General features: G+C 41.1%; 1 protein-coding gene across 4 annotated transcripts in view; it reads left to right on the forward strand.

The window, feature by feature from the left end:
• LOC105200251 (serine proteinase stubble) overlaps positions 1 to 16,572 on the forward strand; it is a 36,283-nt gene that overhangs the window by 13,066 nt on the left and 6,645 nt on the right. Inside the window, exon 1 of one of the 4 annotated variants that reach the window (XM_039455138.1) lies at positions 362 to 578. The exons of 2 other annotated variants lie outside the window; for them this stretch is intronic. In XM_039455138.1, coding sequence (XP_039311072.1) covers positions 479 to 578 — 100 coding nt within the window. In that variant the 5' untranslated portion in view covers positions 362 to 478. Of the gene's footprint in view, positions 1 to 361; positions 579 to 8,471; positions 10,100 to 16,572 lie in introns of those variants that run through there. One more of the 4 variants, XM_011167719.3, reaches the window with a different exon arrangement.

Below are 16,572 nucleotides of genomic sequence, written 5' to 3' on the forward strand. Positions count from 1 at the left end.
TCGCACCGGTTGACCGCAACCGCTGCTAATACAAAACACACGCGCGTCTCTGGACGATTATTACGTTTGTGCTCTCACGTACGCTAGTAAACAAACGAATCGAGGTTGAAAACAAACGTCCGCGGATCGAAAAATACAATCGACTGACGGCCGACGGTTCACTGCCGCCGTCGCTCGCGCGACGAGCCTCGGTCGAATGGACTCATAAAACTAGCGATCTAACAAGTTGCCAGTACACGCGTGAGTACGGAGGTAATCACCTTAATGTTGGGATCGCGCAGTACCCTTGCACAACACTTCGCGACAACGGGAAATTAACGCGAATCGACAGGCTTCGTTGTCGAGGCTGCCATTAGCACTCCACTCGCGTCACTCGCCGCGCTCGCCACCCGACGGCACTGACGTTAGGCGATTGACGAATCTCGATCGCTGGACCGCGGGGAGTCGCGCGGTCAACTTCACGCGACTACTCGCCGCGATGGACGCACATATATATTCATGTGATACCGTTGGCGACAACCGTTGCTTTGATCTCAGCTATTCTACACGGAGGTGCACGCCTGATTCAAACGCAATAGGTAAATGTATGTTATTACAATGTCAAAAAAAGAAAGAGCCGATGCATTCGAAAACCTAGCACCGTTAAACACGATAAGTCATAACCTTGTCACATCGTCAAAAAAAGTGTGTAACATCGCGCGAAATATCTATCTCGATAAATGACCGTCGCTTCGATGCGCTCGCGAGACGTTAATCGCGGGAGTTAATTAACCGCGCGCTCTTATAATCGCCAGGTGTCCGCGGAGAATTATCGCATTTCCTCCTGACACTTGTCGCGATCGTGTTTCGAAAGGCAATGTTACGGATACACGGAACGCGACTCGTGTCGCCGCGCGAATCATAGCGAGGAGGTAAGTTTTTTTTTAATTCATCGATGATTGATCACTCGCATTATGCGCAAGTTAAATATCACGAGTTTCGAACTCCTAGATCATTTTGGAAGACTAATGATGATACTGCGGGAATCCTAATTCAACGAATATGCATCTGTGTACAACATTATGCAATAAATTCATAAATCTGTGAATGTTTAAATCTCTAAATAAATATTTAAAAATTTAAACATAAATATATGGATTTTTATTTAAGCAAGTAAAAGAACGAAGTTTTCTAACTCGTACACAAAAAATTATCAAACCAACAATTTATTGTTTTATTTGTAAGAAAAAACAAAATTTATAAGAATTTGATAATTTTAAACAGACATAATTTGCTTATAAAATTTCTTCATGTTATAGCAAATAATGCCTGTTTAAGATTATAAATTCTTTCAAGAAGATTTGGTATTTTTGCGTATATATGAAACAATGAATTGTTGATTTAATGCTAATAATTTTGTCTCGATGTATCGGTTACTTAAATACCTCATCAATTTTTATTTTATTACATTTTTCAACCTGATTAAATTTCTTTAGTTCAACTTGCTTACACATTTAAGTTAAATATATAAATGCTTAAAAACTGAAGTTTATTTATGGCTCTTAAGTTAAATACGTAAACACTTGAACTGAAGAAATTTAATCAAGTTGAAAAAATTAGTCAAACATTTGTCTTTCTCAGTGTACTGAATAAATAAAAATAAATGAAACAAATAAGAAAAATAAGCAAAAAATTATATTTTATTTGACGTACGTGACACAAACGTTTAAGAAAGATCAGATTGATGTAATTTTTGACCAATTTATATTCGTATAATAATTTTTTGATGCGATTTTATTCTTTATTTTTGTGTTTTTATAAAAGTAGATTTATTTTATAACGTCATGTTATATATAGTAATTATATATAGACAAGATTAATTTCTAACGATAATATTTCTATTAGCTTATATCTCGTTTGAATGAATGTTGTCAGATTATCAAGGATAAACGTCTCTTATGAGATTCTTCGCGATTAATATCGATCACGCATCTCCATTCTGACACGACAACAATTGAATGTATCGTCGAACGGGAGCTTTAACTTACATTGAATTTTCTACGGAATAAATTACAATGCTATTAAACTACGATAGCGAAATATATCCTTTGTACGTCCGTGCTATAAAAGAGCCGCGCAAAGTGCGGACCCGTGTTATCCGCTTTTGGGGCCGTCAGTATAATTTACGACCGCCCAAAACCTCGAAGTCTCTCTTCTCGAAGCCTGCCCGATGTGACATAGATCCTTGCTCGTCCGCGAGCAATAACTGCATCTCCCCGTAACGTTGGACGACCGGTGCGGTTCTTGAAACGTGAAATACTGACTCGACGGTAAAAGACGCGGACCCGTAATTGCCGACACGGTCGAGCGTTTATATCGCCGTGCATACCGCCGGCTCTCTTCGTGGACTTTCGTTGAGGATTAGTAAGAGTAAAACGTAATGCTCGGAGACATCGATTAACGGTAACGGTAAACGACTTACCGCGCTCGTATTCCTGGCGCATAGCAGGCACAGTTTCCGAGCCAGCTGCCTGCCAGGGGCTTGCCAGTACCAATGCGGCGGCTTAACTACGACGGCTAATATCGACTTTCGCAGTTGAGCGTGGAAAGCGCCTAATTAATTATTCCGATTAAGTGCCACGATTAATTAAAATCGAACACGGAAGGAATGGCGCCTGTTCGCCGAGCGCAAGGCGACGGCCACGGCGGCGACGGCGGAGTGATGCAACTCGAGTTTGCCTGCCAGCTGTAATAGCTGCGCGATACGCGCTTTTAAGCCTTAAAGCCGCTGTCACAATCGCTTTTCACTTTGTCACGCGTCAATGCAATCTTCTTATCGAGTCATTAAGCTTAATACGTTAATATTATGAATGGTTTATTTGAGATTGAAAATTCCTCTTAATACTCACAAACACACGCACCTTGTAACTATTTCGATCAATGCTCGTTCAAGTTTATCGACACTCGCAAATCTACCTACACTGGGTATATCTACTCTGCTCGCTGAGATTATTATTAAATTCATCCGCGATTGGCGAGATATACCTTTTCCGGCGTACCGAAAAGAAAGAAGGAAAGAAAAAAAAATACGATGCATTCGGATTCGCAAGAATGACCTTAATATATTTTGCGTTCCACTTGATGTAACGTATCGGTAGGTGTATCGTAATGGTAGGTGTGTGTGTGTACATACTAATAGTGACAGCCCATTCCATAATTAAAGTTTCTCGCCAACTGTAATTCGATAGAGATGTGGATAAGCGCAACGTGTCACGTTCGCGTCGCGCATCGCGGTATTAACAGTATATTAACCCTTTGCCCTCCGAGTGCCAAATGGGTTGGGTTTTAAGGATTTAAACGTTCCACTCGAAATGTCAATTGGGTTGGCAATAATGTATATAAATGCATTGCAAATGATTGTTGACGAAAAAAAAGTATAATTGAATTATTCATATTGATACTAATTAATTTATATTTAATGACAACATTTATACACACAAATTCAACAAGAAATAAGATGTGCAAGTACATACGTTCGTATGTTAAAGATTTTGCAGCTAATTTCAGGGCCGACATTCGGGCGTTCGCCCGAAAATTTTTGTCGTTGATTAGGAAAAAAGAAAGGAATAAATCTAGAGAGGTCTTCAATTTTTTTATTTCTAATTTTTAGCTATTGTATGTATGTACAGCCAACACATCCTTGAAAGCTCAAAGTTTACACTCGATAATATTATGACTTATAACGTATGCATACGTTTGAATGTTAAACGGATACTGTGTTGACGATCAAACTGTTCAGACATGGGTCGAGGTTAAAAAATCGAGTCCTCTATTATATTACAAATAGTATGTCGACCCTCGCCTACTCCCGCAGGCCACATAAATTCTCGCAGCATCTAAAATGTTACGCGCATAATCATCCTACTTTCCTTATGACGGCCGTCAATCGATTAAATGAATGTTAAGCACAATATTACGCATAGTTTAAGTCAAATTCGCGCACGTTTCATTACCCTTAGCCTTCACCCGAGGCTGCTCCTTTTTTTCTCTCGTACCTCTCGTACACTTTCAGATACATCGCGATCCATCGGGCGCGTTTCCCTGGGTCCACGCTGAAAAGAAAATCGATGATACTTCCGAGAAGCAGCATCACAAACGTCTCATTACGCTCTAACCACGACACCAATATCCACCTCGCCGGACCACGTAAAAGATTAATGGAAAAAACGATTTCGACCGGTTCCCATTATATGTATATCACTTTGAATCGATTAGACGGCACACCCTTGAAAAAATTCGTGCCGTATAAGTAGCGAGGGCAACGAGGCTATCGAATGCGCCGAGAGTGCTCCGCACATCCCTGCCCACATAATAATAAGAATAAGATTTCATTCACGATAGCGCCCGGCTTTCGCTACCAGGACCGTAATCACACTTGGACACATTGATGCATGGACCGGTCCCCCTTCCATACCCAGCATTAATGACAGGTTTACGTTGACGAGGCCGCCTTTGCCCGCTCATTGAAATTTCGATCGATTACCTTGCCCATCCTCCGCACCTCTCCCCCTAGTCGCCACTATACAAAAACAACCGTGTGTACGTCAAGAATTTCCGGGAAGATTACGGATCGGCCGCGAAAGATTTCGACATACGTCGCAATTATTCTATTTAGTTTACTGATCTGCAAATAATTTTGCTGGAAGAAACATTCTTATTTCGAATTACCGTTGAATATGCATCGTGCGTACGTGAATGCGAAATTTTTCTCCCAACGTTTATTCAAAGGCACACCGATCTGTATTATCTCTGTATTAATACCATGAGATTAGAATGTTCTCCGCGCCCCCGAAGAGAATATGATGTTTCCTTTAGCAACCATCTCCACGTGATTACTGTAGTTATATGTAATATGTATGATTGAATACATTCGAAAAGGGTTCAGTCACTAATCACGAGCTGTACGGTACTCCGTCCAGGAGCAGGAGGATGGGAAATGAACTAAAAGTACATTGACCGTGTCATTAGAGAGTGTTGGGTTCGTGCCAGCCGATAGAAGAGAGATTAATCATCTTATCGCTCCGTCCTGCTCGCAACCTTCCTCCCGGATCGTTTGCCGATTCTCTCAATCGCGACGTACGCTTTGGCACTGATGACTGGCATTCGAGACTAAGATGTTTCTCTAGGGCATAGCGGCAGTTCGCTATAGTCATTTGGATCCATTGAGCCGCGATCGATTCACTACGGAAATTACTCCGCGGTTAATAATCCCATCATTAACTAATATCTTGTGCTTACATATTTTTCTCGGCTAGTTATGATCAATCAAGAGTTTGGAAATAAATTGTTATCGTGCGATCAAAAAATTGTGTCGCTACCTTTTTTTTGTAAAAAAATGGAGCAAAACTAGATAAAATTTTATATAATTTTATGTATAACACAACATAATTATAAAATTATTATTATTATGGAATATACACTAGAATATTAACCTTCTGAGGACCGGCAAGTTTTTGGACGACTTTTACAATTTTAGATTTTGAATTTTGTTGATTGTGTCATTGGATTGATCTATGAAAAAGATGTCACCGTTTTCCAGAACCGACGTATCGACTTCCGGTCCAGAAAAGTCCAAAATTTTTGCGCTTTATATTATTATTAGAATAACCATTTAACAGCATTTGTAATAAAAAATTAAAAAAAAAATTATAAAAGCATTATTATACCGCAATTTAGAATGCAGTAAAAAAAATATTATATAAAGTCACAATTTACTTCGTAATAAATGTATAAGTGTACATGAATATGAAATAGGAAGTTGACTCAAATCGTCAGAAACCGATACGTCGGCTTCCGATCCTCTGGAGATTAAATAACAATTTAAAAACACTTGACCAATTTAATTGTGCTGCATTACGTAATGCAATTGTTGAAATACGAATCATTCTAGACATCTTTCTTTCTCAAAATAATCCATCGGATTTTCTTCCTTGCTGAGCAGAGTACTGTAAGCTTTACGTTACAGGCTCGGTCACGCGCTTTAAGATATTCGAGATATTTATTTCCGGCCAAAAAACGATTCATCGTGGATATATTTTTTGCCGTCCCGAAAGAAAATGTGAGTTGGCCGGCCACTTGTTCCACTCCTCTTCCTCCTTATTCCGGCTCGTCTGCGCTTAATGCAGATAGGAGTGAGGAAACCGCGTGTAAACTGGCCTTTACCTGAATGGGACACGGCTATTGCTCCGCGCCACGGCGCGCCGTGCGTCCGAGAGAGTTACCGCTAATCTGTACTTACGCTCGACTGGTGTTGCCTCTGTGCTTACACGAGCGGATCAGCCTACAAACGGGTATCGGTCGATCGAAAATTCAAACAATTACGATTGGCTCATTAACCGATCGCCAACACGTTTCCCTGCTCGCCAATATCTCACGGCTTTGTATGCCTCGTATAATTTCATCGCTTATCACAATTATATAGAAAAACAAGAATAATTTACGAGAAGGAGCAAAAAGGATAGTCGTATCGTTATTTACCTACGAATATGGCATAGGCAAAAAGCTCTCTGTATCGCTTCCATACAAAGGCGCATTACGAAATGCATTACAAAAAAAGGAGCACGAGGGAGTTAAACTTGTTTAACACGTTCATACATGCCGCAGCGGGCATCGGTGACCTGAACTTTCCGTTTGTGCTATGCAAGACACCGTTGGTGACCGTCAACAGGACCTAACTAAAATACGATTCGCGGTCACTTTGCACATTTAAAATTTAATCACACCATGTGCGACACATGTGCGACAGTGTCTGATAATACGATAAAGCGCGATACAAAAATTTTATCGCTCTAAACAATGGAGAAACTTAATTCTAAAGGTTCGCACAAATAGCGCTTGTGGCGGTAAAGGTGTTAAACTCAAATTACGCTGTCACATTCAGAGGCAAAATAAGCATTAGATAGCATTGACCTTCAAATGTGATGTACGTGATATTGTTCCGGTAAGACCACAGTTTCTATCTCGCACTAGTTAAAGGAATTTCCGTTGGTATGCCATCTACGCCACGACGGGGTAATCGACGCGGTAATCGAGGGTACTGAACGTTGCCCGAAGATTAACAGCTATTGAAAGTTTTCACGATTTTTTTTTTTCCGAAAGTTTAATTCCGATTTTCGGTAATGTCACGTGGCAATACGGATCGTCTCCCAAGTCGCTCCGATGCTTAAATGCACTTCGACATTCATTCAGTCGTGGTTAATGATCTATCCTACAATTTCTTCTGTATTTCTATTTTTGTTGTGTGACAATTTACGAAAATACGAGCGCTGCAATATTATTTAATATTAAATAATATTTCTAAAATATTGTTCAATATTAATGAAAAGTGTTTATATGTCCATTTCTGATAATATTGTATGAATATTGTATGAGAAGTATATAATATTATTTACTTCAATATTTTAAATTATCGGAAATGCTATAACTTTGAAATGTAATAATTATAAAGTCTAAATATTTTATTCATAATAATTTACATTAATTTTTGAACAAAAATGATATTCATAAAACATTTTCTTAATATTCCAAGGATATTGATATAATATACCACGAATATTATATAAAGCGGGCACAACATTAATACAATATTTCTATAATATTAAAAATATATATATATTTTCAAAACATTATTTTAATATTAATAAAATTTTTAATAATATTCAGATAATATTCTAGCAATATTGTAGCGCTTGTTCGCACTTGTTACATTCTTAATAATAACATCCTTCTCGGTGCGAGATGTCAAGCCGCGTCTCGTCGAGGTAATCCTTTAAAGCGCATAGATGCAATGGTGCAGTTGATAAAATTGCCGGGCAATTTTCGAATCCTATTCTACGGGAGTCTCATCGCTCTCTAACTCCCTCTCCTTCTCTTCCTCTTGATTTGAATAACGCTACCGCCGTACGTGACCGCGCACGGCGAAAGCGACCGATTCGGCCGTAGCGACAGATTAACGATGAATTATCGTAGAATCTTCATGGGCGGTCACACGTGTAATCGCCCTTTACTTGGTTCCTAAATTTCTACTTCATCATCCCGTTTCCCCATCCTCCTCCAGACCGTTCTCTCCGCATTGGTCGCGTCGCGTCTCGTGCCGCATTCTCGTTTCTCGCCACGCCACAGCTTAGGTTTCTACGGTTCCCGGACGGGACCGAGAGAAAACGGTGTCTCGTACGTACGTACGTCCGCGTTTCCGAAATCGGCCCCGTATTTTCCTACATCGCGACCCGACGTTGTTCCACGCGTACTTTCGAAACGCACAATCTTTTACCCATTTCTGAATCGAAGATTAATCAACGCACAGATAAATATATCGACGACAAATTGTCATAATTTTCATTTGACAGTCACGCGTGTAATCGAACTCATTTGATTTCTCAATTTTTTATTTCTTTCCTTGCCATTTTTAATACAAAATATATTGAAAATAAAATAAGGATTCTGCACATGCCTCATTGGAGTTCCTCATTAGTGCATCTCTTGATTTTTATACTTCTTATAGCGTTATTGGAATGCTGAGGAAGCGGTGCAACAGCGTAGCGACAGTATAATGTCCGCGATGAAAATAGCCACGTGAAAAGTCAAACGAGTCACGCGACATGCCGTTCCTAGCTATAGTACCTGGTATATCGGGTTGTAACTATCATAATAGCGAAAACAATCCCTTTCCCCTCAGCCAGCGGTGGCATAACGGTAGCGAAGCGGAAGCTGAAAGTAACGCAGAAGCTCTTACTACCCTCTTCCTCCTTCCAGGAGCCGGGTTCCTGGCGCATCTCGCGATATCGGCCGTCCCGCTCTCTATCCGTCTTTCCATTATCGCCTTCCATTACCGTCCAAATCCAATTCTCTCTCTCCCAATTGCGTTTTCACGCGCGTTCGCGGTTGATTTTCACCGATAACCTTGAGTGCCCCGTAGACAATACCTATCGTCATGAGAGATATACACGTTGGAAGAAGGTCGAGTGACGGTGGCGATAATAGTTAGCGATGGACGAAGACGCGGTGGACGGCACGGCGGGAAGAAGAGACGGCGAACAGCGAGGAGGGAAAGAAAAACAGGAGTAGAGAGAAAGAACGAGAGGGAGAGACCGGTGATGGCTGCGATGATGACGGTCAGTGGTTGTGTATACCGGTTAAGCCGTTCAGTACCAGCCCGGCGTCCGTCACGGCTAAACCTCAACCGTTCGGTTTCGGCCCGCTATTCTATTCTAGCATCGCGCGCGCGCGCGCGCGATCGAATTTCCTGTCCCTGTTACACGCTCGTATTCGTCGCCACACGCGCACGCATTTCGTTCCCCCTTTGCCCTGCCCCTTTTCCCCTCTGACCAAACTTGAATTTCTAAACAGACGTATACGACTCGAGCCGTCGCTTGAAAAAAAAAACCAAGAAAATAAAAATGGAACTGTCTACTCATTTACTTATTTAATGAGTGCGCTAAGTAATTTGAAGAAACGTCAGCTGTGATGCGAAATAATGCACGTAAGCGGAATTAGACAGCGAACAATGGTTTCCTGATGAAGCGACGGCTGTCCACGTCGGAATATTGTAGAGGAGCACAGTGTTACCGTAGAATCTTTTTCTTTGTTTTTTTAACAATTGAATCGTGCGTTTCTAATCTAACACGATGCGGTCAAGCGATCGATGACTATTCGTTGCAACGCTGATGACCGAGCATCTCGAGATCCGTTTAATCGCTTCTGACACAGGAATCGAGACGTCACCGGACTATCGGTTTAAATTCACACAGTTTTGTTCTCGGAGACGCTAGATTGAATTTTCCAAGTGTACGATCGGTTTCGCCAGGATGAAGAACTGAACATTCAACGAGTCGGTCCTCGCGCGATGTCCGTTTTGTTCGCGCCGGTCCACGTCGTGAATCACGGTGAATCACGATGGTGATTTCCCCGTGTGACCATGCCGTCGAGAACTCGTGGTTGTCGTTGTGCGGGGTACGAGATGAGTCACGAGGATACGTTGATTCGAAGTGAGCGCGGATGAAGTGATTACGAGGACTCGTGGACTTCCAAATCCAGCGGACCAGCCGGTCCGAGAGCGATCCAGGTAACGCTGCGATTAAAAAAGTTTACCCCAATATGTATTACAGCTAATAGACAAGCCGTTTTTTTTTTTATTAAATTAAATAATTAGTTTTATTGATTTTATTACTTATATATACGCACGTATATAATAATTTTTTTGCTAAAGTTATTAAACAAACAAGATGTAAAAATTAGCCTAATATTAATAATGTGTGTCACAAACAAAATATAAAAATTATGAAAATTATATGAGAAAAATGTTATAATCTTGGTAAAATTTTTTTTCGGAAATTTTATATAATTTTTCAGAATTTTTCGAATTTTGTGTACAATTTTGTAACTTTTTAGAAAATTTCTTAGGTATTTTATACGAACTTAAAATATTTCAGACTTTACATGCATAAAAAATTCTGAAAAAATCTTTCAGACCTTTTTCAAAATTTGTGTATAAATTTTATAACTTATTAGAAAATTCTACGAATCTTTAAATATTTCAGAATTCACGCGTATGAAAAATTCTGAGAAAAAGTTATAGGTTTTCTCAATATTTCTGAAGTGTTTCAATTTGTATAAAAATTCTGAGAAAAATATTCTTATTAATAGTTATTAACAGTTTATGATTAGTTATGACGAGTTCAGAATGAACGGTTCTTCGGTTTAATTAGGCGAGCTGCAAACACTTAGAAAAAGATTAAGCCAAACTAACACCGTTCGGACCATGACCAGAGTTAACAGACGTGTTAATAGAAATCGGATTAAATTAAATCAATGATTCGTCAAATACATTTATTCGCTAACGTTAGACGATTTTCGATCAGACTTCCGCGAAGTCGATCGAAACTCGTAGCATTATCCCCCGGTGTCCATATCAAGTCTGCTGCTGAAAGTCGCATTGCGGGCAGCCGCGATCGAGAGGCGTTAAAGCGTAAATGGCCGCTGTGATCCCTATGTGCAGTTGCTATGATCTATCTAGTGGTGGTTCAAATACCGTCACGATGTCGAACGTGACTTCGGACGGGACGGTAGCCGCGATATCCTCGGCCACATCTCCGAGACCGCGTGTTAGGTACGTCGTCCGTAGTGTCGATGGCGCGCGATTTCCAGTTATCCATTACCGTTGTCACACTTCCGGAATACTTGCTCAGCGTCCCTCCGTCGTGTTCGTCATTCGACGTCTGAGTTACGATCGTCACGACGACAGCGAGTTTCTTCTTTTCGTGCAAACAGAGCTTGTTTACAGATACCTACATTGCTTACCCGAAAGTCTCTTCGCCGTCATCGCCGAATGCCTTAATGAGCGATCGCTCGGGACAACCAAGTGGATTTACACTTGGTTCACTCGAAATGAAGTGGATCGTTCGCGAATTGACGCTTCTCCAATCGCCTCTCGATTGGAGACACGGGGCTCTGACCAAGGCTTCCGGGGCGGTCGGTATCGATCGATATCGATTCGCAAGATTCTGCTTTTTCGCGTAAGGTCGGATCGAATAGCAGCCGGATCGAATCCGACCGGCATCGTCAGGACTTGGACCGGTACCGCCGGCAATATATAGCCACGGCGCGGCGCGGCGCGGCGCGGAGCGGAGCGAAGAGGAGCGGAGAGCGACCGTTCCTCGTCTCCTCCTCATGCGCTTTTATCAAACTGCCGCGGCGCTCCCCATTCCACGTTTCTCGCTCGGCTGCTTCCTCCGTGCAACGGGACGCCTAGACCTTGGGTTATGGAAGCACATCCTGCCGAACCACCGCGTCCCACCCACGTCCCACGTGGCGCATCGTTCGCCAACGCAGGACATCTCGTCCCGCCGCTCTATCTCCGTGTTAATGTCGTGCGGCGAGAAGTCGCACGTACCTGCTCGTTCGTACGTCGTACCTCGTTAGGCAAAACATTCGGCTGATGATCGTTCAACGCTCGCCGCCGCGTTGGTTTGTCGGCCGCGCCGGCGGGTCTGTTGCCCTACCGTTGCGTGGAGCAAGAGAGGCCGGCGCACATATGTACGTTTCACGTCGTTCCGATTTGCTCCAATTCGCGCACCATCATCGCTCCTCGACTCATCGATAAGTCGATCATCAGCGCGACGTGCGCAGAGACGATACCGAAAGTTGCTACCTCGCTAGAGGCGGATAATTGTGCCCCGACGCGAAAAGCTGGTTTCGAAACCTTGTAAAACCTTTCCCATGGCAACACCGGAACAAGGACCGAATATCCTTACCGCGCGGAGCCGCAAAGCGCGCACCGCGTTCTGCATTACTCCCCCTAATCATCGTCCATTTCCTGCAAGAACTGTTACGCCCGCTCATTAAACTTGCCATCGCCGCTCGAACGTACCAGGAAAGACGTAAATTAAATTACACGAGGATTAAAGCGCCACGTGAAGAACCCAATTCACGTGGGGAAGGGCGTATGCGTTGAGAGAGGCAGGCGAGGTATTTTCCTGAATCAGTGCTGGCCGTCCGTTGCCGCGATTTTATTTTGTCGCGTTGATGATCATTCACCCGCAACGATTGAAATAAAATAAACGCGATACATGTATATCGCACCACTGGCACAGAAGGCTTGCCACGCAATCAAGAGGGAATGGACATTCGGTCGATTCAAGAGAGAAAATCGCAGGAGATTCTTATAAATTTAGGACAATGGAAAAAAACGATTTTTTTAAGAAATAAAAAACATTTTTTTCAGAAACCAGTCGAAAATTTTTGTTTACATAGTAAACGAAACGACGTGACTTTTTTACCAACTTAATAACACAGCATGATTATCTGATATATATATAATAAACTATCCTTAACTTTTTTTTTAATATAAACTTTGCAAAGTTTTAATCTAATAGCTGAAGAAGTGAAAGTAAAATATTAAAAAATTTTCTTTTTTATTTAATTTCCCTTAAACATAAAGCCTTATGCTGATGCAAGATAGACAATAGCAGCTAGATATCATAATTTTCATTCGATTTCTCATGTTTTACATGTTTAATATTACTTTATACATGGAAGTTTATCGTGCTTTTGATTAATGCGAGTCGATGAATTAATTGCAACGGTTAAAGCTATGCTAGCAATGCAATCGTATTGCAAAATCGAAGAATCTCTTTGATTCTCCAGTCTTCTACGAGCGTTATGAAGCTTCTTTAGACATTTGTTTTTAACGCAAGACACGCGGCCAAACGGAACGCGAATAGGTCGCGTGAACTTGTTACGAACGTGAGAATCTTGAGATGCATTTGCTGTCGGATGAGAACGATTAAGCAGAAATGAGAGAAGACGAGTAACTATGATGACCGCTAGTCGTTACGGAATATTTCTTTGGTAGGTGACGTGCGTTGGGAACGCAGCTATCGCCGCGGAATGCTCTTCTCGAGGAGCATGTAGACGCGAAATAATCCTAAACAATGAACACGTTCCTGCATTTTACCGCGAGACAGGATTCGTTTTTCCTACATTCGACCTCGTTCGTCACATGTACCATTACCTTGCAACACATCGAGTTGCGTGTTCCCACATCTTGATTATTGTTCAGCGGATATTAGTTTGCAATTGCAATGATCACTGCACTTAATGTATTTATAACACGATTGCATTGCTTTATCGCTGCTAATTGCTATCATTTCTCAACATTATTAACATTAATTGTAACGAGTCCCTTATAATGCGATATTAAAAGTGCAACGCATGAAAAATGCAACAAAGTCTGTTTGTACGTATATAAGGAGCATAAAGAGTTGTGCTAGACTTATAGGGTATACGGTGTCTCTTTCGAATAGTCGTGTACACATCTCACGCGTCACGTGGCACGTGCCTGAGAACTGGGAAGTCAACAGAGGAAAGATCCTGGGGCATTACGAAATCTCGTCACGACCGCGAATGCTAATGGACCTGCACTTGACTGATTCGTTCTTTAAATCCGACGTTGGTAAATATACGGCTTGGAACCGCGTGCAAAAATCGAGCGATCGAGTGTTGGAATTGCTGCCCGTCTCGCACATTTCCAAATATTTTAATTAAACAACAGCAGCTACGGCTGTGTAAATCTCGCGTGGCTTATTCACATAATCATTTTATTAACGGCAGCTTATTGACAGCAGATCGAGAGTCATATTTACGAGCGGCACAATTTTATGGCGTTCCCGTACATGACGTATACGCGCATGCGTCTCGTGCAACTTTTTTATTTGAGCGTATTTATCCAGACGCAAAAATGCCCTGGCGAACTAGAAGTTTGATCATTATAAATATTACTTCGCGTTTCCTTCCTTTTATAGAGAGCCTTTTAAAGTCTTAGCCCCTTTAACATGCGAGCTCTTAGGCTTATTGCAGCTAAATCCGCTATCGACGACGTATGTAACTCTCTTATACGTCTCTCGGCGCGGTCATGAGGAGATCGCTAAATGCGATTTGAAATCCGCGATCACTGGGTCATCTGGCGCTTCTTCTTGCTCGTCCTTGGTACATGTTCTGCCTCAAGTGGCAGCGACCGCAGCTATCGGTGCAGTGAGAGAAGTCGCCAGCGACAGTTCTATATTCTGCTTCTTGACCTTGTCCCAGAGCGGCCTCCGGCGCGAGCGCTATCTCAAGCACGTAGAAGTAGACACCATAGACCCGATTTTACAACGGTAGTTTACGTAGAAAAGCCGGATATCATTTCTAACACGCGTGATTACTTCTTCTGTTCAAGTATAAAAATAAATCATTAAAAAAAAGAAATGAAAAATTGTGTAACTTAAATTAAGTGTTCGTTCGTTTGAGTTTCCGTTTGAAATCTTTATTTTGACGCGAGTGTTACATAGAAAAAGAAATTAGTATTAAATCAACAATTCATTGTTTTATATATAAGCAAGAATATAAAATCTTCTTGGAAGAATTTATAATCTTAAACATAATTTGCTTATCTAAAGAAAAAAATTTCTTGTTAGCAAATTATGTCTGTTTAAGATTATAGATTCTTCCAAGAAGATTTTATATTTTTTCTTATACATGAAACAATGATTTGTTAATTTGATACTAATTTTTTTTTTTTCGTGTAAGTAAACCCATTTCTCGTAAATAATGTAACTGATAGTCTAAAAGAGAAAAGTTTGAAAAAATTTTTATCTTTCATAATTCTATTTTTATGTAAGAGCTGGGAGTATGAATGTAAATTCTGGCAGGAGAAGGAATATCCATTTGTCAGAACGTATCCAACTTGTACTATTTTATCATAGATATCGAGAAAGTTATCCCGAGACGCGCATTCGGGATTTTTATATCCGCAAAAGTTACGCAAGGTGCGATGCCTCCGATAGAGTCGTATTAGGGATGCAAACTCCTATTTCTCATACTCCGATTCGAAGGAAGTTACAAAGGATCTAGTTTTATATAAAGGGAAAATATCCGCTTGACAAAAGAAATAACCGAGAGAAAGATGTACGAGCGACGAGTGTAGCGTATGATGTAAAATAATTGTACACGAGGGAATGGATATCTTGGTTTTCCACAGGCACCTTTTATCCGCGACCGTTGAATATATATATTTTTTCAAGAATGCGAGGAATATTCGGAACGCAGGGCGTCGATGAAGATAATTCCAATGATGATGACGAGACAGCACACGGTTCCAAGATGGTATTCTCGATCGGGCATTCGAAAGCGAGCGACGCTTGCGTCGATGACCTGGAATGCTGGGCCAGAATTCGGTGACAAGTCGGTCCAGAGTACCTTTTTTGTTCCTGCCGATGCGTTTTAGCGCGCGTCCGATGCACCTGTCGCGCCGTCCAAATACCATCGGCGATCTCGAATCGTTGCCAGCAAAACGATAGGCTAGGAATCAAGAATTCTTTGTACGATCCTCAAAATCTCGTCCTCATGGTTTATACGCTGCGCGTGATGGTGATATGTTCGCCGAATCCGCTCTACAGTTGTAACGTTAAGCCATAAATTTTTAACCGTAAACTAAACAAAAAGATTCACGAAAGCATATATCAAAAATCGTTTGATGCGTACTGGCGAAATAATTAAAAGACATAAAATGACATTGGAATAAATTTAAAGTTTGTCGGATCTATTTTTAATTCATCTATGTTAAATCTGAAATCTAAAGTTGAATTTATTAAAAATAGATACTTTTATTCTTACTTCGAACTCTTCTCAATTTAAATATAAATCGGACGAAAGGTATCAGATTCTAAACGATCTTTGATCAAGTATTATATCAGTGAACATGCAAATTTTACTCTATCATGTTACTCTTACCTTCTTCTCCTCTCTCATCTCGTTGTCTCGGAAAAGGCATCGTTGAAAGCAAATACACAGTGCGGGGAACTTGAAACGCACGCAGTTAGTATTCCTTTCTTATAAGTAGTCATCATGTTATATAGATTAAAGCCATTTGGAAGATATGCAAGAAATTACGATACTTGCGTGAGCTTCGCGATACGCTCGTACGTAACGATTTACTTATTCGTTTATAATTTCACTGACATGAAAGAGAGAGAGAGAGAGAGAGAAAAAGCGCGTTTATGG

Source organism: Solenopsis invicta, chromosome 11 (genome assembly GCF_016802725.1).
Source record: "Solenopsis invicta isolate M01_SB chromosome 11, UNIL_Sinv_3.0, whole genome shotgun sequence".
NCBI lineage: Eukaryota > Metazoa > Arthropoda > Insecta > Hymenoptera > Formicidae > Solenopsis > Solenopsis invicta.